The following is a 21,470-nucleotide window of genomic DNA, read 5'->3' on the forward strand; positions in this document are numbered from 1 at the left end:
AGGGTAAAGATGTGGTCAATACAAGTGTCTGCGTTAAAAAGGTACATAAAACTGTATGTGAAATCACCACAGTCCAGGAGGCTACCAGATGTTCCTCTCACCTGTAACTCCAGAATTGGAGTTGTGTCTTGGAAATTGGAAGGAGGGTACCTTGACAGATTTGCAGGACCAATGCTTTGCAGATATTGTATGAATAATACTTTTAGTAGAGTTATCTAGAAGAATAAGAATAGAGGATGCTTGTAGTTGTCAGTTAACAGAACTGGGATAGGTGGGTACACAGATGCCTTTTATAGAAGACATCGTACCAAAACCATAATTATGCCAGAAAAATAATGATTGCAGTATTTATACTCTCTTTAGTTGAAATAGGTTACTTTTCTTTTGTAATTGTTAAATTATAACATGTCTTTGTGAAGTGTTGACTTTAGCCACGTCTCATATGTTGTTTTACTTTTACAACCTTTTATCCTGTTATAGGTTTGCAAAGTTGTTGGCATTTCAGAACAAACTTTTATAGCTACTTTATTTATTTATTTATTTTATTTTGGCTGTGTTGGGTCTTCGGTTCGTGCGAGGGCTTTCTCTAGTTGCGGCAAGTGGGGGCCACTCTTCATCGCGGTGCGGGGACCGCTCTTCATCGCGGTGCGCGGGCCTTTCACTATCGCGGCCCCTCCCGTCGCGGGGCACAGGCTCCAGACGCGCAGGCTCAGTGGTTGTGGCTCACGGGCCCAGCCGCTCCGTGGCATGTGGGATCTTCCCAGACCAGGGCTCGAACCGGTGTCCCCTGCATTAGCAGGCAGATTCTCAACCACTGCGCCACCAGGGAAGCCCCTCAGAACAAACTTTTAATCGAGTATTTCTAGTCTAAATGGGTATCCAACGGTTTAATCTTCATGAGATGATAATTTACTGATTGCAGCAAGCTGTTAAATTAGTTTATGTGTATTGACTATATGTCATATCTTCAAATGCTCAGTAGACTAATAATTATTTCTTCAAGGGAGAGATGAATTCTTAACTTTGCTTTTAGCTGTTGTTAAAAGATTAACTCCTTTTTCTTTAAATTAATATAAACAGTCTTTAGTTGAAGAAGTATATATAGTATTACTATTGTTTATTTATGTTTGTTTACCCTCACTAGACTGAGATTCTCTAGAGACCTTGTCTTCATACTTAGCTCTAAATAAAAGTCTTGGCATGTAAAAATTTGCTGAACTGAACCGAAATATAAGAACTCTCTATTAAGGTTACATCTTAATGTTACTGCAAAATTAAAGAAACTGTTACATGAATTTGTACAGTTAATACATTAGCGTCCCTAATAGTTAGTTTGTCTTTGTTTTGCCTTGACAGTTTTCACAGCCACTTAGTTGTAAATAAAATCAGTTTTATGGTAGAGCAGTTTCTCTAAGGCAAGAAAATCTATATTACTCCAGAAGAAGCCATTATGACTGCTGTGGCAGAACATGCAGATATATTTAGATAATCACTTTTGATTTCAGTAGCATCATCGCCATTCTGCAAAGACTCTTTACTTTGCACAACTACTCGTAAACATTTTTATTTTGTTAATCACTAAGATCTTCAATACTTTTTCAAAACTTTACCATAGCTGACTTAGAGGCATTTTCATGACTTTTCTGAGAAATGAAATTTGAACATTGTTTTTGGGAAGATGTGGAATCACAGATGTTCTAATGAATATCATCATTATTATTTTGTCTTATAAGAATGACCATATTAACTAGTTATTCTTTCAAAATTCTTACCTCCAGCCCTGATGTAATATTATGGTGTTAATAGTAGCATGTACCTAGCACAGCCATTAATCATAACAGTGGTTCTTACTTTAGGTCTTAACGATTCTCTTGGCTTTGAGAAATCAGGAGGTTAACTAAAAATTAGAGGAGCACGGGCCAGGCACCCTTTGAGAACAATTCAGTGTTTACGTGCTGCCTTTGTCACTGGTAATTTGCCATTTGAATATGTGGGTATGGATTTGTGACAGACCTGTACCCCCTCCTCCCATACACATAGCACCATCATCAGTGGATCTTAACCTAGCTGAGTCTAGACTTCAGGCTTCCATATTTGAAATGTTTTGTTACTTCACTAAATGCTGGGCCCGACTAGTAATAAAATCACCTCACTGCAGAATGTAACATAGTATGAGTCTATCTTGGCTTTTGTTTAGGATGGTAGAAACTAGGAAAACTTGGTCGTAATAGTTTCAGCACGGTGTTTCACCGTTAAACAGTGTTTTATGATAGGTACCTTAGAAGAATGTTGTGGAGGCAGAGACCTATGTTTGTATTTGTCTTGAATATTTATTGTGGGCTGAGTGTAGCTTTTGAATTGTGGCTGAGGACAAGAGATTTATTTATTTATTTATTTATTTTATGCTCTGAGATTTGGCACTGGGGGCGAGGAATTTTTATTTATTTATTTTATTTTTGGCTGCATTGGGTCTTCGTTGCTGTGCGCAGGCTTTCTCTAGTTGTGGTGAGCGGGGGCTACTCTTCGTTGCAGTGTGAGGGCTTCTCATCGCAGTGGCTGCACTTGCTGTGGAGCATGGGCTCTAGGTGCACGGGCTTCAGTAGTTGTGGCTCACGGGCTCTAGAGCGCAGGCTCAGTAGTTGTGGCACACGGGCTTAGTTGCTCCACGGCATATGGGATCTTCCCGGACCAGGGCTCTAACCCGTGTCCCCTGCATTGGCAGGCAGATTCTAAACCACTGCACCACCAGGGAAGCCCTATATCTATTATCTTGACCCTTTTTTCTGTTCTCTTAAAGTTCTTGACAGGTAAGAAATTCTAGTAGGAGGTGAGAACCATGAATTCTGCTAATTTACTGTCTTCCTGTAAGTTAAACTGTGTCACTGAGTTATTGGAAATGCCTGCAAATTGGCTTTAGTGTGGAACTTTGAGACTAAATTAAATCTATGTCAGTTTCATCAATACAACATTGGTATGAAAGTCAGAGATTACCAGACCATACATTAAATTTTGGGGCCAAATCCAGTATATTTGTACAATATTGTAATGGAGTTTGAAGTCTTGAGCAAGTTTCTCATTTTCTATTATGTTGATTTGATTTGGGGGTGTAGCATATTTAAAAATGAAGATTTTTACCAGTCAATCTGTCAGACCACTACTAGCCTGCCCAAATATTATTTTAATGATTAGAATAAAAATTTGAATTTTATATACTTGGCTTCTTTACTGGTGTGCTCTGGCATTTTGCCAGGTTAAGGATTTTTCATCAAACTTACCACTAAATTTTGACCATTGTGTAAAAACTTTTACTACAACTGAGGATATAACCTGCACAGTGTTGTCTGTTAGATTCTTATTCATTGAACTGAGACAGTTCTGAATGTGGTAGAGAATTAGGTACAACCAAATAGTGGAAGTCTTAGTTTAAAGGCAAGTTGGAGTCAGAAAAGGTTTGTGTTCTTTGGTATACATGAAACTTTTTTTAATAACGATATATAAGAGTACATGGTCTGTGCAGCAAAAAAAATGTCCCAAGGCTAAAGTGAAGCCAATAGAATGATAATGTAACTGAAGAAACAATTTAATTAATTTCAAATGTGCTACCCCAAATTCTGCTGCTCAGTGGGACATAGAAAAATGGTAGAAGATCACTGCTAGAGTTTCAAAACTGGTAGGAAGTGGTTCTGGGTCTTTGAAACTGTTTTGTAATTATAGCAGATTCACAGATACTTGCAAACAGTGCTTACTAAGAAAAAGTAAACTACCTTTTGATAACTATAAAGGGAAAATAATAGTTTTTTGTTTGCTCAATGAAAAGATTTTAATTTAGAATTAAAAAATTTTAATGGGATTTTTAAAAAGCTGCATAGGGACTTCCCTGGTGGTGCAGTGGTTAAGAATCCACCTGCCAATGCAGGGGACACGGGTTCAAGCTCTGGTCTGGGAAGATCCCACATGCCACGGAGCAACTAAGCCCGTGTGCCACGACTACTGAGCCTGCGCTCTAGAGCCCATGAGCCACAACTACTGAGCCCGAGCACCACAACTACTGAATCCTGCGCACCTAGAGCCCATGCTCTGCAACAAGAGAAGCCACCACAATGAGAAGCCCATGCTCCACAACGAAGAGTAGCCCCCGCTTGCCACAACTGGAGAAAGCCCGTGAGCACAGCAACCAAGACGCATCGCAGCCAAAAAGAAATAATTAGTTAAAAATAATAAATAACAAGTGTTGGTAAGGATGTGGAAAATTAGAACACTTGTGTGTTGCTCGTGGGAATGTAAAATGATGCGGCTGCTTTGAAAATGGTATGGTGATTCCTGAGAAAATTAAACAGAATTACCAAATGACCCAGCAATTCCACCTCTGGATATATACGCAAAAGAAGTGAAAGCAGGGACTTCCCTGGTGGTCCAGCGGTTAAGACTCTGCACTCCCAATGCAGGGGGCCCGGGTTCGAGCCCTGGACAGGGAACTAGATCCCGCATGTTGCAACTAAGAGCCCGAATGCCACAACTAAGACCAGGCGCAGCCAGATAAATAAATAAATAAATAATTTTTAAAAAATGACAGCAGGACTTGAAAAGATATTTGTATACACCTATGTTTATAGCAGCATTATTCACAATAACTTAAGAGTTAGAAGCAACCCAAGTACCTACTGATGGATGAATGAATAAACAAAATATGATATATACATAGAATGGAATATTATTTACCCTTAAAAAGGAGGGAGGTTCTTTTTATTTTATTTTGTTTTTATTTATTTATTTTTGGCTGTGTTGGGTCTTCGTTTCTGTGCAAGGGCTTTCTCTAGTTGTGGAGAGCGGGGGCCACTCTTCATCGCGGTGCGCGGGCCTCTCACTATCGCGGCCTCTCTTGTTGCGGAGCACAGGCTCCAGACGCGCAGGCTCAGTAATTGTGGCTCACGGGCCTAGTTGCTCCGCGGCATGTGGGATCTTCCCAGACCAGGGCTCGAACCCGTGTCCCCTGCATTGGCAGGCAGATTCTCAACCGCTGTGCCACCAGGGAAGCCCAAGGAGGGAGGTTCTGATATATGCTACAGCATGGATGAAGCTTGAAGATATTATGCAAAGGAAAATAAGGCAGACACAAAAGGACAAATATTGTAGGATTCCACTGTTGTATCTAGAATAGTCAAATTCATAGAGACAGAAGGTAGAATGGTGGTTGACAGGAGCACAGGGGAGGAGACAATGGGGAGTTATTGTTTAATGAATATGGAGTTTCCATTTGGAATGATGAAAAAGTTCTAAAAATGGATGGTGGTGATGATTGCACAATGTAAATGTACTTAATTCCACAGAACTGTACACTTAAAAATGGTTAAAATAGTAAATATTCAGTTATGTATAGTTTAACACACACACACACACACACACACACACACACACACATACACACACAAAGAACATTATCATCATATCTGTGATGCAGGCATTAGAAAGCCAGTACTGCCACTCTACAACTGCAGCTGCTTCCTGACACAAAGTCAGTGACTGGAAACTGGAGAATTACTTGTACACTCACATACAACCAACATTTCAATAGTCTTTCTTTTGGATACCCAAAACTTCAGGAAAATGGCCCCTACTTCACTTTCTGCTTTCCTCTCATGTCAGAGCATCTAGCTGGCTGAACCTAATTCACGTTTAGAACCCTAGTTGCAAGGGATCCTGGGGAATAATTTTTACCTTTTTAACCTCTGTAGTACAAAAGACAACTAGAGGGAGATTGGAAAGGATCCTGAGTGCCAATTCATCATATTTGCGAAAGGATCCTGAGTGCCAATTCATCATATTTGTCACAGGCACTGAGTCAGTGGTGATTCATAGATGGTAATACTCCTTGTAGTCAAGTCATCATTTCCAGTAGTTGGCCAGATTGTCCTGCAGCTGGTCAGTTACAAAGATAGGATAGGACAAAACAAATAGCTTCAGTGAGGCAGAATAGGGGAAAAGTTTGTTGATAGTTATTGTCTCCTTTTGCAGTTCTGGGCTGATTGTGCTTAGTTTGTTAAACCTAATATACAGTATTTGCAGTTTTAATATGGTAACTGAGTTTTAATAAGTAAATGAGTTATTTACATTATCGTGAAGATAATTTAGTGCATGTCACTCCATTGGTATGCATTAAAGGCTCATTGATTAAAGAACAGTCATGCTACTGTTAAGAAATACCAGATAAGCTGTTTTCATTGTATTAAGTATGGAGATAAGATCATGGGAAATATGCTGAGCTCTTTTGCTGTCAAGCTGCTGACATATTTAATTAGTATGAATTAAATTTGGAGAGAAAAGAAATAAATTTTCTAGTAAATGAACAAGCTGATGTGCTGAAAATTGCATTTTTTAATAGTTTTCAAGGGATTTCCCTGGTGGCGTAGTGGTTAGGACTCCGCGCTCCCAATGCCGGGGGGGTCTGGGTTCGATCCCTGGTCAGGGAGCTAGATCCCACATGCATGCTATAACTAAGGAGCCCGCCTGCTGCAACTAAGGCCTGGTGCAACCAAATAAATAAATAAAAATAAATAAATAAATATTAAAAAAAATAGTTTTCAAAAATTTCTCACCGGAGTCCATCCAAAAGATAAGAAATGTTTTGTTCCACTCTGTACAGAACAGTCAGCTACTTTAGGTTATCTGTTATCTATGAGTTGGAACTAAGTTTGAGTAATGCCTCTTGATGGTAAGATTCTGCATGAGTGGACTATTCTCTCAGTGCCTTGATAATAACATATTGACCTCTGATAACTAATTTCTTAATTGCTCATGATTTCAGAATAAACTTCTTTTAAATTTTATCTCAAATTGAAATGTTTCCTTTACGTACCAGTTAACATTTTGGACAAGTACCATGCTTTGCATGCAGTGCTTTTTGATGTGGATCAAACTTTAATGACGTAGCTAGGAGTTAGTGTCTAAATAATATGTCAGATTTTTCGATTCTATTATTCTACTTCTATAAATCTAACCCAAGGCACTGCAGTACTATTTGTAATAGTAATAAAATTGTGAACAGTTGCCGACAGTGGAGAAATGGACAAATTATTGTATAGCCATACAATGGAATGTCCTTTTCAAAGGATAGTTTGATAACATTAGACAGGACTCATGCAATAATGTTAAGTAAAAATGATACAGAATTACCAATGGTATGATTTCTCTATAGAACTTTTCTCTATAGAAAATTCTGTGGATGAAAGATAAATAAAAAATTGCAGGGGCTTCCCTGGTGGCGCAGTGGTTGAGAATCTGCCTGCCAATGCAGGGGACACGGGTTCGAGCCCTGGTCTGGGAAGATCCCGCATGCCGCGGAGCAACTGGGCCCGTGAGCCACAAATTACTGAGCCTGCGCGTCTGGAGCCTGTGCTCCGCAACGAGAGAGGCCGCGATAGTGAGAGGCCCGCGCAACGCGATGAAGAGTGGTCCCCACTTGCCACAACTGGAGAAAGCCCTCGCACAGAAACGAAGACCCAACACAGCAATCAATCAATCAATAAATAAGAACGTGAATTTCTAAAAAAAAAAAAAAAAAAAAAAAACATTTAAAAAAAATTGCAAGCATTAGTTCTCTGGGGGGTACTTTTGAAATTATATTTTAAATGTTCTTCAACAAATATGTATTGCTTCTATATATTTTTCTGTCTTTTTATTGTAGAAGTGCATTACTCTAAAAGATCCAAACAATGCAGAAATTTGTAGACTACAAACTATAAAAGTCCTTCAGTCACCTACCTAGACAAATGAAGTCCAGTTTATCAACTTGTTCTTTTATGGATTTTGCTTTTGTTGTCATATCTAAGAAATCTTTACCTAACCTAAGGTCAGAAAGATTTTCTCCTGTGTTTTCTTTTAGAAGTTTTCTAGTTTTAGATTTTACATTAGGTCTGTGATCCATTTCAAGTTAATTTTTTATATGTGGTGAGAGGTATGGATTAATGTTTTTTGCATATGGTTATTCATTTGTTCTAATACGGTTTGATGGAAAGACTATCCTTTCTCCACTGAATTGCCTTTGCACATATGTAGAAAATCAGATATCCATATGTATGTAGGTCTATTTCTGGATTCTCTATTCTGTTCCATTGATTTGTATATCTTTATGCCAGTACTACTTTGTCTTGATTAGGGTAGTATGATAGAATTCTAAAATGACCTCCAGTGACCTTTGTATAGTGGGAAGGACCTGTGAGTCTGATTATCACTCTGTGATTATGTTATATTATATGGCACAGTTGACTAAGGGAAATTATCTTAGTGGACCTGACCTCATCAGCCAGCAAAGGACTGGGCTTTTCCTGGAGAAAGAGATTCTAAGTACAAGGGGAATTCAACAAAGAAAAAGCTGCTGGTTTTCAGAATAGGAGGAGGCCCTGAATGCCAGTGGCCACTAAGTTTACAGTAATTTGTTACACAGCAGTAGAAAACAAACACTGTATATAGTAAGTCTTGTAATTAGCTATCTAATCTTATTCTTTTTCAAGGTTGTTTTGGTTATTCTGTGTCCTTTGCATTTCCATATCAACTACTGAAATAAGTTTATCAGTATCTATAAAAAAGTCTGTTGGGATTTTGATTGGGATTCCATGAAATATATAGATCAGATTTTGGAAGAATTGACGGATGTCAATGAAAAATTAACCAGTCGATCTAAGAAAGAAACGGAAAATTTTATGTGAGCCAAATTGAGCACTGTAACCCAAGAACAGCACATCAGAAAGCTCTCAGAGCTGTTCCACCAATAAGAAGTGTAGGCATAGTTATATAAGTTTTTTTGAGACAGAGGGCTGTACTTTAAATGACGTTTTATTGACAGTTACACGCTCCAGATCTAAAAGTTGTGTGGCCCCTTACAAGATCAAGAAGGAATGTTATCTTTTTTTTTTTATATACATTTATTTATTTATTTATGGCTGCATTGGGTCTTCATTGCTGCATACGGGCTTTCTTTAGTTGTGGCGAGCGGGGCTAGTCTTCGTTGCAGTGCGTGGGTTTCTCATTGCAGTGGCTTCTCTTGTTGCGGAGCACGGGCTCTAGGCGCATGGGCTTCAGTAGTTGTGGCACATGGGCTCAGTAGTTGTGGCTTGCAGGCTCTAGAGCGCAGGCTCAGTAGTTGTGGCACATGGGCTTAGTTGCTCCGCGGCATGTGAGATCTTCCCGGACCAGGGCTCGAACCCGTGTCCCCTGCATTAGCAGGCAGATTCTTAACCACTGCACCACCAGGGAAGTCCTGGATATATTTTTGATAGGCTGATTGTTGGATAAGCGAAAGAGAGGTGACAAGGATGATTCAGTTTACCAAGTTCTAAGGTGGATTCTTTTTTTAAAAAAATATTTTCTTGTAAATCGTTCTTTTTTTAAAAAATGTTTATTTATTTATTTTTGGCTGCGTTGGGTCTTTGTTGCTGTGCGCGGGCTTTTCTCTAGTTGTGGTGAGTGGGGGCTACTCTTCGTTGCGGTGCGCGGGCTTCTCATTACGGTGGCTTCTATTGTTGCGGAGCACAGGCTCTAGGCACGCGGGCTTCAGTAGTTGTGACATGCAGGCTCAGTAGTTGTGGCGCACGGGCTTAGTTGCTCCACGGCATGTGGGATCTTCCCGGACCAGGTCTTGAACCTGTGTCCCCTGCATTGGCAGGAGGGTTCTTAACCACTGCGCCACCAGGGAAATCCCAAGAAGGAATGTTATCTTTTAAGGAGTTGTCTTGCTGGCGCTAGGAGAATGTTGCTCTTTATGGCTGAGCAGGTATTTATGCCAACGGGGGAGGTTTGGTTGATGCGTAATACAGATACACAGTTCTCAGTAGTGGGGAGAGAGGAGGCCAAAGGGCAGAGAAAATATTTTTATGTTTGAATTCTTCTTGTCTGGACATAAAATATGAATTTTATTTCACAGCATTTTTATTTTCTTAAAAATTTGAGTCTTTTGACCCACCCATGTCACTATTTATTTAGATCTTTAATTTCTCTTAGCGATGTTTTATAGTTTTTAGTGTACAGATCTTTCCCATGTTTGGTCAGATTTATCCTTGGGCATTTTATATTTTTTGGTGCTATTGTAAATGGTATTATTTTGTAAATTTCAATTTTTTGATTGTTTATTTCTAGTATATAGAAATACAATTGATTTTTGTATGTTGATATTAAGCAATCTTGCTAAACTAATTTATTAGTTCTAGTAACTTGTGTTTGTGTGTATGTGTAGATTCCACTGAATTTTCTACATAGATTATCATATTGTCTGCAAATACAGTTTTGTTCCTTCCTTTCCAATCGTATGCCCTTTATTTCTTCTTCTTGCCTTATTCTACTGGTTAGATTGCTCAGTGTTTTACCGAAATGGTGAGAGTAGACAGTCTTGCCTTGTTCCTGATAGTGAGGGGAAAGCCTTTAGCTTTTCATCATTAAGTATGATGTTAACCATAGGTTTTTCAAAGATGTCCTTTATCAACTTGATGAAGTTTCTCTTTATTTCTAGTTTGCTGAGAGTTTTTCATCGGGAATGAATATTGGATTTTGCCAAATGCTTTTTTGTCTTTTGAGTTATTGTGTGGTTTCCCTGTTTTAGCCTATGGTGAATTATTTTTATTTTCAAGTGTTAAACTAACTTTGCACTCCTGAGATAAACATCACTTGGTTATGTTGTATTATCCTTTTAAAATATTGTTGGATTTGATTTGCTAAGATATGTTTAAATTTTTTGCTTTCATCTTCGTAAGGGCTATCAGGCCGTAGTTTTATTTTCTTGTAACGTCTTTGTCTAGTTTTGGTATCAGGGTACTACTGGCCTCATGGAATGAATTCAGAAGTATTCCCTCCTCTTCTGGAAGAGTTTTATTTTAGTAGTCCATTTCTCCCAACTTTTGTGCTATTGTTGACATATTTTACTTACATATTTACCCATATATCTACCATTTCTGGTATTCATATTTTCAAATGATGGCATTTTTGTTCTGCCTGAAGGACTTCCTTTTCACATTTCTGGTAGCTCAGGTCTGCTCGAGATGAAATTATTCCGTTTTTGTGTGTCTGAAAAAGTATTTGTTTTACCTTTGTTTTTCATCAACATTTTACTATTCATAGAATTATAGGTTGATCATTTTTTTTCTTTCAGTGTTTTAAAGACATTGTTTCACTGTCTTCTAGCTTGCAATGTTTCCAGTGAGGAATCTGCTATCATTCTTATCTTTGTTCCTATGTGTATAATGTGTGTATCCTCTCTTTTTACTTTTAAGATTTTCTCATTGTCATTGATTTTGAGTAATTTGATTATGATATGGTGTGGTATAGTTGTATTTGTTTGTTTGTTTTTTATTTATTTATTTTTGGCTGCGTTGGGTCTTTGTTGCTGTGCGCGGGCCCTCTCTAGCTGTGGGAGCTGGGGCCACTCTTTGTTGTGGTCCACGTGCTTTTCACTGTGGTGGCTTCTCTTGTTGTGGAGCACGGGCTCTAGGCACGCGGGCTTCAGCAGTCGCGGCTCGCGGACTCAGTAGTTGTGGCTCGTGGGCTCTAGAGCACAGGCTCAGTAGTTGTGGTGCACGGGCCCAGTTGCTCTGCGGCATGTGGGATCTTCCCGGACGAGGGCTCGAACCCGTGTCCCCTGCATTAGCAGGCGGATTCTTAACCACTGCGCCGCCAGGGAAGCCCCGGTGTGGTATAGTTTTTTGTGTGGTTCTAATGTTTGGAGTTTATTGAGCTTTTTGATTTGTGTTTATAGTTTTCACCAAATTTTGAAAAATGTTAGCCATTGTTACTTCAGATATTTTTTTCTGTCCTCTCCTCTCTCTCTCTCGTTGTTTGGGGACTACAATTATGCATCTATTAAGTTGTTTGAAGTTGTCCCATCTCTCACTGATATTCTTTCATTTGCTTTTTTTTTTTTAAATCATGGTAAAATATACATAACAAACTTATATTTTAACCATTTTTAAGTGCACAGTTTAGTGGCATTAAGTACATTTACATTGTTGTGCAACCATCACCGCCATCCATTTCCAGAACTGTTTCATTATCCCAAGTGGAAACTTTGTACCCATTAAACAGTAATGGGTATTTGTCTCCTACTGCTCAGTCCCTGGAAACCAACATCTACTTTCTGTCTCTATGAATTTGACTACCTCATCCAAGTGAATCATACAACATTTGTCCTTTTGTGTCTGGCTTATTTCACTTAGCACAATGCCTTCAAGATTCCTTTTAAAGGCTGAATAATATTCTCTTCATTTTAAAAAATTCTGTTTTTCCTGTGTTTCATTTTGAATAATTCCTATTGTTATGTCTTCAAGTTTACTATACTTCTGCAATATCTGATCAGCTGTTAATCCCATCCAGTGTGTTTTTTATTACATATCTTGTAATTTCATCTCTAGAAGTTTGAGTTGGATCTTTTTTATGTGTCTATATCTCTATTTAACTTTTTGAACATTTGTAATACAGTTATCATAACTATGTTAATTTCCTTGTCTGATAATTTTATTATCTGTGTCAGTTCTGGGTCAATTTCAATTGATTTTCTACTCATTATAGATGAATTTTTCTACTTCTTTGCATGCCTGGTAATCTTTGGTTGGTTGCCAGACATTGTGATTTTACCTGTTGGGTGCTGAATACTTTCTTATTCCTATTAATATTCTTACGCTTTGTTGTGGGATGTAGTTAAATTACTTGAAAACAGTTTGATCCTTTCGGTTCTGCTTTTAAGATTTGTTTGGCTGGACCAGAGACATGTTTAGGTTTAGGGCAGGATTTCTCAATATCAGCACTATAGCACTTTGGGTCAGATAATTCTTTGTTGTGAGGGGCTGTCCTGTGCATTGTAGAGTGTTTAACAGCGTACGCAGCCTCTAGTCTTTAGATGATCCCCTAGTTGTGACAACCAAAAATGTCTCCAGAAATTGCCAGATATTTTGGGGGGAGCAAATTGCCCTCAGTTGAGAACTACTGTTTTAGGGTTAATTTTGCCTTACTGCTATGGAAAGATCTTATTGTGTACTCTACCCAGTGCCCCACGAATCATGAGATTTTTCATTTTTTTCCAGTCTGGTTGTTTATAGTAGGCACTTTTAGTGGTCTTGTGTGAATACTGGGCGTTATTGCCTCTAATCTTTCTGGGTGGTTCTTTTTTCAGTCTTGTTTGGTTTCCTCACATATATGTGCTGATCAGCATTCAGCTGCCTATTCAAGGGAGATCCTTTGCAAATCTCTGGAGTTCCATCTTAGTCTGCTTGGGCTGTTATAACAAAAATACCATAGGCTGGGCAGCTTAAACAACAAATCTATTTCTTGCAGTTCTGGAGGCTGAGGAGTCCAAGATCAAAGTGCCAGCAGATTTGGTGTCTGTGAGGACCTGCTTCCTAGTTCATAGATGGTCATCTTCTAGTTGTGTCTTTACATGAGAGAAGGGAAGAGAGAACTCTCTGGGGTGTCTCTTATAAAGGCATTAATTCCGTTCACGAGGGTTCTGCCTTCATGACCTAATCACCTCCTAATACTATCCTATTGGGGGTTAGAATTTCAACATATGAATTTGGGGGGAATATAAACATTCAGTCCATAACAAGTTCTCTGTCTGTGTATCTTTCTCCTCTCTAGTATTCTATCCCAGGTACACTAGCCACCTTGATTTCCCTAGACTCTCAGTTCCTTTGCAACTCACCAGGTCTGCTGGGCCTCACCCAGTTTATATCCTGTACCACTCATGGCTGGGGCAGTAGGGCTCACCTTGATTCCTACTCTCAAGGATCTCCTTTGTTGTCTGGTGCCCACTGTCTTGAAACTGGTTTTCTCCCCATATATTTTATCTATTTTTTGGCTGTTTCAGGTGGAAAAGTAAATCTGGTTTCTCTTATTGCATCTTGGTCAGAAGCAGAAGTCTCTTTAACTGATAGTTGATTCATATTAATTATTGGTTAAAGCTGAAAGTATTCTGAAACATTTACTTACCTAATTTCTTCATTATGTATATTTGTATGAAACTTATAGCTGTCATATTCTTCGTTAAAAGTCTCCTGTTCCCTGTAGTTCCTATGGTACAATGTAAATATTAAATTTCCTTGAAGCCTTTTATCATCTGTTAATATACCTCTTTAATGCAGGTCTTCATAGTGTTATCTAAATATGGGCCTCTAACTGTATGTAGTAGCATACAATTAACGGGTGTGCCCTGACCTGATGAAGCACAACAGTGCAATGTGTCATGCTTTTAGGGCATTGCCACAGCAGGCTCAAAGACTTCCAGGAGGCTTTCTAGCAGCTAAAACACCAGCATCAAAGCCTGTTTGTTAGCCAGGTTGAGGGTATAAAGAACAGATTGTTAGCCAGATTGAAGGTGCTATAAGACAGAAAAAAAAAATAACCATGAAAGAGATCATTTTGAGCATTGTGTGAGATGAAACTACTGAAGAATAAGGCTAAAAGGATGGGGGTGACTTGGAGCCCGTTGGTGGTAAGCTGTTAGAAAAAGGAGAAAGGTAGCAGAATAGAAGTAAAATGACAGAAGGAATCTGGCCTTATTTTGTATGAGAAGAGCTTCTCATACTTATTACATCGTAATTGTTGCAGAGTTTGTAGCATGTGCTTGTTGGATATTCAGGGATATTCTCTGAAATAATTTATTCAGAGAATACCTTGGGGAAAAGATATGTATGTAGTGTGTAGGATGAAGCCATCTGGCTATCTATATGGGCTAAAACATAGCAAAATCATTTAAAATGGAACTATATATATGTAATACATGATATAAAATTATATATATCAATGTGTATAAATTCCATGAGTTGAAAGTGAATAAATCATAATTCCTTGGCCTTTGGGGTGGCACTGATATACTGTAGGTAAAAAAAAAAAAAGTTGAGTATGATTTTTTGTAGCTCTGCAGTGTATAAGAATTAGCCTTTTAAAATATGTCCTTACAGATGCATGTACTGTTAATTTTTTAAGACTGAAAAGCTATTGTGGATTAATACTATTAAAAGCTCTGTTTTGAAACACTGTGATTTAAGGTTTCCAAAAACTAGGATTGCTTTCTAGTAATTAAGAAACAAATATTTAATGGACATGTTTCTTGTTGGCTGAATACTTTTGATGGTGTAAGAGGTACTTAGGTAGTTGAGTATCTGCCTTTTTCAGGTGATTTTAAGTATTCATGGCAAGAGTTTGTGTGGATAGAAGAATGCAGAAGTAGCAGCTTTTTACTTTCCTTAGCATAAGGAAGCATAGAAAGTTTTTCATAGCCAAAAGTGCATGTTGTAAGGGAATGATAAGCACTAAAATCAGGAATTACTACATCTGAGAGGAGAGGAAGGGGGTGCTATCAGGGAAGGACATTCACTTGTATTGATGTTTTGTTTTGCTTTTAAAGCAAACTTTTAAAATGAAGTTCAACGTATGTAAAGTGTAGATCATACGTATACAGATTGATGAATTTTCACCTGTATAACTAATACCCAGATTAAGAAACAGAACATATGTATTGGCACTGTTTGGTTTTGTTTTGTTTTTTTCTTTCAAGCTGGGTAGTGGGCACATGGGTGTTTGCTGTATCATTCTTTCTCCTTCTTCTTCTTTTTTAATGCTTTAAAGTTTACCTACTGTTGGTTTTTTTTTAATATATATAATATTTATTTATTTATTTTGGTTGCACCAGGTCTTAGTTGCGGCACGTGGGCTGTTTAGTTGTGGCATGTATGTGGGATCTAGTTCTCTGACCAGGGATCAAATCCGGACCCCCTGCATTGGGAGCGCGGAGTCCTATCCACTGCGCTACCAGGGAAGTCCCCTTGCTGTGTTTTTTAAAAATCATCTCAGAAGGAAATATGGTCTTTAGAGATCTGGAAAATGTCAGAAAGCCCACAGGCTTTAGTAGCTGAGAAAGTACTTTAGGGAACTAGGTTTTTTCTCCATGTAGGCCTTTGTCTCCCGTATATCTGATAAAGTTTATAAACCTGATATAGGCCCAAGTTACTGAACATTTTAAAATGGAAAAAGAACATAAACAGAACTGTGTGGGATCAAAGTAGTAAAAATTATTAGTACTTTTTGAAACAGCACATTATTGGCCTTTTATAATTGCAGTATAGGGAATTCCCCAGGGGTCCAGTGGTTAGGACTCCGTGCTTTCACTGCTGAGGTCCCGGGTTCAACCCCTGATCAGGGAACTAAGATCCCGCAAACCACGTGGTGAAGCCAAAAATTAAAATTAAAAAAAAAAAAAGGAAATACTATAATTGCAGTGTAAAATATGGCCCCTCAAATTTATGGTACATTGAAATGTTTTATCACTAAATCTCAATGATAGTTTAAGAAGAAAATTCCTTTTTCAATTCTGTAATGGAATATTCAAGGTATAGAAAGAAATGAGCTGTTAAGATATTTATAGATATTTATATCTAGTAAAGGCTTTATATTTGTTATAGAAATTACTTGTATAGTAGATAGAAATATGCTTAATCTAAGGGGTTTCCTGCAATTAGTTATCTATCTGCCTTTGTGGGGTTGTGTTGTTTTTTGGAGGCGGGGTGGGGGGGATAACTTATTCCATGAATATGAAGATTTCTGAAATTTGATTTATTTTTACGTATAACAAATCTTTCTATATATCTCATTTTATGAAAAGTGTTGAGTTATTTTTCTCAATTGTTCTCACCAGTAGGCTTTTTCTAATTAAGTTATGGCTTGCTGTGGTGTGGAAAAGCCATTTGTAAAATATTACCAAAAAAACATTTTGTAAAAATGTTCGGTCATTAGCTTTCCTTCTGCTATTGGGGTTATATGCATATAATTATTAGAATGTTAATCTGTTGAAAACTACTCATTAATGAATAATTTTTGTTTCTTTTACTCTCGTCCGGAAGCCAATAGGGCAGTGTAGATGAATTACTGTTTCTGATGTGTTTACGTTTATTTTGTCTTCAAAGGAGTTGTTAGGACACCCTGAAATTTTTGTTTTATTTTCCTGTTTTCCCTTGACAGGCAGTGGAAGAGGAAATGGCTTTTCCTAATCAGCTCTGCATTCGCCGCTGGACTACCAAGCATGTAGCTGTTTGGCTGAAGGATGAAGGCTTTTTTGAGTATGTGGACATTTTATGCAATAAGCACCGACTTGATGGAATCACATTGCTAACGTTGACTGAATATGATCTCCGGTCTCCTCCTCTGGAAATCAAAGTCTTAGGGGACATTAAAAGGTTAATGCTGTCAGTCCGAAAATTGCAGAAAATACATATTGATGTTTTAGAAGAGATGGGATACAACAGTGACAGTCCCATGAGTTCCATGAGCCCTTTCATCAGTGCTCTTCAGAGTGCAGAGTGGCTCTGTAATGGGGAACCTTCACACGACTGTGACGGACCCATCACTGATTTGAATTCTGATCAATACCAGTATGTGAATGGTAAAAACAAACATTCTATTCGAAGATTGGACCCAGAGTATTGGAAGACCATATTGAGTTGTATATATGTTTTTATAGTGTTCGGATTTACATCTTTCATAATGGTTATAGTGCACGAGCGAGTGCCTGACATGCAGACCTATCCACCACTCCCGGATATATTCTTAGACAGGTAAGTTTTGTTTCTAGTTGCCACGTTTGTAGAAGATAGCTGTACTAGCAGTGATAATGATATATTCATGATAATTACGTTGTTTATTATTGTTGTTTTGGTTGATATATACTTCCCATTTGCTTTATCTGGTAGTAGTATATAAAGATATGCTTTAGAATTGCCTTTTTCCCTTAGAGTAAACTAGACCTTAAGCCTAGATGAGTAGGAAGAACCACTGCTTAATTTATTTTTCTACAGCTATGTTATAGCTCCTTGGGCACTTCAGATTTTAAAAGGGTTTCCTGGAATGTTATATGTAATAAATGGAATTTGTTTACTTTTTAAAAAAAAAAGATGAACAGGGTTTTGCTTCTTCTAAAAATATGGGGAGGTCTCATGTATCATCAAATAAATTAGAACTATCATAAATACAAACTGATTCGTGGAAAGTATTCTGTTTTTATAAATACTGAATACATAAAAAAGAATATAGTATATTATATGAAAAATAAGAGTAGAACAAAACTCAAAACTATTAGTTTTTATATTTGTGGTTTTAAAAAATCTTTTTAAAGTTTGTAGTGCTGTCTTATTTGTTTTTATAAAATGTGCCCTTCTGAAAGTGCCTTATAGTATATGGGTTTTTTTTAAATGAAATGAATCAAAATGTCCACGTTAAGATGGCAGAATGACATATATATAACATTTTATTCTCTCTCAAGCCCTGACTAAAAGTATAGTAAAGAAGTTGTGTTTGTTTGTTGGTCTTAAGTTGTAAACTTACAAGGAAAGGGTAGATAAGAGAGGAGAAAACAGCCATACATTTTTGGGAGTTTGAAAGCAGATGGGTGAGGGACTTCCCTGGTGATCCAGTGGTTAAGACTCCACACTCCAATGCAGGGGGCCCGGGTTCCATCCCTGGTCAGGGAACTAGATCCCATATGCCACAAATAAAAGATCCCGTATGCTGCAACTAAGACCCGGCGCAGCCAAATAAGTAAATGAATATTAAAAAAAAAAAAAAGAAAAGCAGATGAGTGAGTGGCAACTAGCAGAGCTAAAGTAACCTAATTCTAAAGCAGCAGTCGGGAAAACTGAGAACCAACACAAACTATCTTGCAGATTTCTCAAAGCTCTGGATACTGTGGGTGAAAGGGTGGTGCTAAAATAAGAAAGCTGTTTAAGAAGCTGTTAGATCCCTATATCTCCTTCCCTGTTCTATCGTACACAATTTTTCCAACAGAAGACCCTAAGGAAGTAAGGAAGACAGCACGTGGATATCTGATGAAAGAGTACTCTAGGCAGAGGAAACAGCAAGGTGCAGGAATCCTGAATTGGTAGTAGGCTTAGCATGTTTAAGGAATAGCAAGTGAGAGATGGAGAGAACAGCTGGAGATGAGATCTGAGAGGAGACAGGAGTCCAGATTTTGTAGGTACTTGTAGACAATTGTAAGGACTTTAGCTTTCACTCTAAGTGAAAAGGGAAGCCATTGGAAAGCATTTAGGAGAAGAGTAGAGTGATCTAACTTCCATTTTAAAAGGTCACTCTAATTGTTGTTAATAGAATAGCCCCGGGGGTGGGGATGGGAAAGCAGAGGTTAGTTAAATTATTGAATTCATCTAGACAAAGATGGGGTGGATTGGATGAGAAGAGTAGTGGTACATACATATATATGTGTGTGTGTGTAGATATACATATATGTATGTATATATATGTGTGTGTGTGTATGTATATACATACAGGCAACAAGATTTGCTTATGGATTTGCATGTAAGGTGTAAGAGAAAGAGAGAATTCAAGGATTATTCCAAGATTTTTGACTTGATCATCTGGAAGGATGGAGTTGCCCTTTATAGAGGTGGGAAGACTGTGGAAAGACCTGACTTGGAGAGAAAAATAAGGGTTTGGTTTTAGACACGTCAAGTTTGAAGTATCTTTTAACACCAAATCAGAAGTCAAGTAAGAGATGGAAAGATGAGTTAGTGTTCAGGGAGATCTAGGCTGAAATTTGGGAGTTACAAGTGTAGGTAAAGCCATGATATTAGATAATGTCTACTAGGAAGTGAGTTTAGAAGGGAAAAGAAGATTGAAGATTGAGCCCAAGAACAGGTATAATGTTTAGAGGTCAGAAAAGTAAGGCAAAACTAGTAAAGAAGAAGACTGAGGAGGTCAGGGCAGAGAGAGAGAGAGAGTATTATGGAAGCCAAGTTAAAAAAAAAGGAAGTATTTTAAGAAGACAGGAATAAATTATAATTAGCTGTGTCAAATGCTGCTGAGGGGTCAAGTAAGATGAGGATAATTGACCGTTGACTTTGACAAGAGTTAATAAGGGCAAAAGCCTGATTATAATGGGTTCAACAGAGAATGTGAGACTGGAATTTACCTAAAGGTATATCTCCACAAATATGAAACAGCATATGGACAGAGTTATTCATTGTGACATTAATTGTAATAATTATAAATATTGGAAATAATCTAAATGCTTATCTATGGAAAACCGGTTGAATATACTGTGGTACACCTATACAATAGAGTACTATTTAATCATAGAAAAGAATGAGGAAGATTTCTATGAACTGATGTGAAATGGTTTGTAGGAAAAACTCAGTAGCTGTGAAGCACCATGAGCATCCAGATCATGGTTTCTAAATACCAATCTGTACTAAAGGAACAGACCAGGGCTCCTTAGAGAAATGGCTAATTTTAAGTCTGGGGCATGGTAAGCATAAAATTAGCCTGAAATAGATTTTGTGCCATAAAGCAAGGAAGTGGAAACCTATCAAAAGAACATATGAGCTGGTTTTAAGGGGCTCCCACTGATCAAATTAGGACAGTTGGAACATCAAAAAGCATAATGATGGTAATGGATTATAATATACTGAGAAAGAAAAAGAATCTATGAACCCATAGTGATAAACAAAACAAACAAAAAGTGGTGGACTGAGAGGGGAAGTTCTTCAAGGGAATTATAAGGGAAGTTGAAGAGCCATAACCAAGCGCAGTACATGAACTTTAATTGAATCCTCGATCAAGAAAAAAAAAATACTGCTATAAAGGACATTTTAGGGACGGTTAGGAAAATTTGAATATGGATGGCATATTAAATGATACAGTTTAACACTAAATTGGTGTTACAGTTTCCTGGGTGTAATAGTGTATTGGGTTATGAAGAGGGTGTCCTTGTTCTTAGGAGATACATGTTGAAGTATTTAGGGGAGAAGTGTCATAATGTCTGCAACTTATTTTGGGAAGGGTTTAGTCTCCTCCAAGAGTGTGTATGTGTATTTAGGTTTGTATAGAAAGAGGGAAGTAAAGCAAATATGGGAAAATGTTAATTATTGTAAACGATAGATTTAAGTGAAGAATACAAAGTATTTATCTTTCAGCTTTTCTTTTGTTATGATCAGAATTTTTCGAAGTAAAAAAATTGGGTAAAGAAATGAGAGAGAGGAAGAGAATGGGAAGAGAGAAATTGGAAACAATCAAGTCTTACAAGCCCTTAAAAGTTTTTCTATAAGGGCAACAGAGAAATGGAGTTGTATTGGGGAAAGGAGGAAAGGATATGGAGTCACCAGGGTTTTGTTTTGGATGGGCTATATGATATAGCATGATTGTTGTACTGATGATAGGAATGACCCAATTTAGAGGGAAGGAGATACTGTTAGAGGAAAGAGAGGGTATAATTGATGGAATAATATCCTTGAGTAGATGAAAAGGGGTAGGATCTAGTGGGTGGGAGAGGCTGGTCTTAGGCACAGGGTCTATTAATTCATAACAGAGGGGAAGACAGAAAATATGGAAACAGAGATATAAGGTTGCTAGATGTTATGGTAAAGCATGAGCAAGTCCTCTGCTGATTGTTTTTATTTCCTCTGAAAACAGAGATTTAGAAGAGAGAGAAGGTC

At 37.8% G+C, this 21,470-nt stretch overlaps 1 protein-coding gene across 2 annotated transcripts in view; it reads left to right on the forward strand.

The window, feature by feature from the left end:
* Positions 1-21,470, forward strand: part of SAMD8 (sterile alpha motif domain containing 8) — an 80,245-nt gene that overhangs the window by 45,150 nt on the left and 13,625 nt on the right. For both annotated transcript variants that reach the window (XM_068547946.1, XM_068547945.1), the window contains one exon: positions 16,990-17,582. In XM_068547946.1, coding sequence (XP_068404047.1) covers positions 16,990-17,582 — 593 coding nt within the window. The remainder of the gene's footprint in view (positions 1-16,989; positions 17,583-21,470) is intronic.

Source organism: Eschrichtius robustus, chromosome 7, assembly GCF_028021215.1.
Source record: "Eschrichtius robustus isolate mEscRob2 chromosome 7, mEscRob2.pri, whole genome shotgun sequence".
NCBI classification, from domain to species: Eukaryota; Metazoa; Chordata; class Mammalia; order Artiodactyla; family Eschrichtiidae; genus Eschrichtius; species Eschrichtius robustus.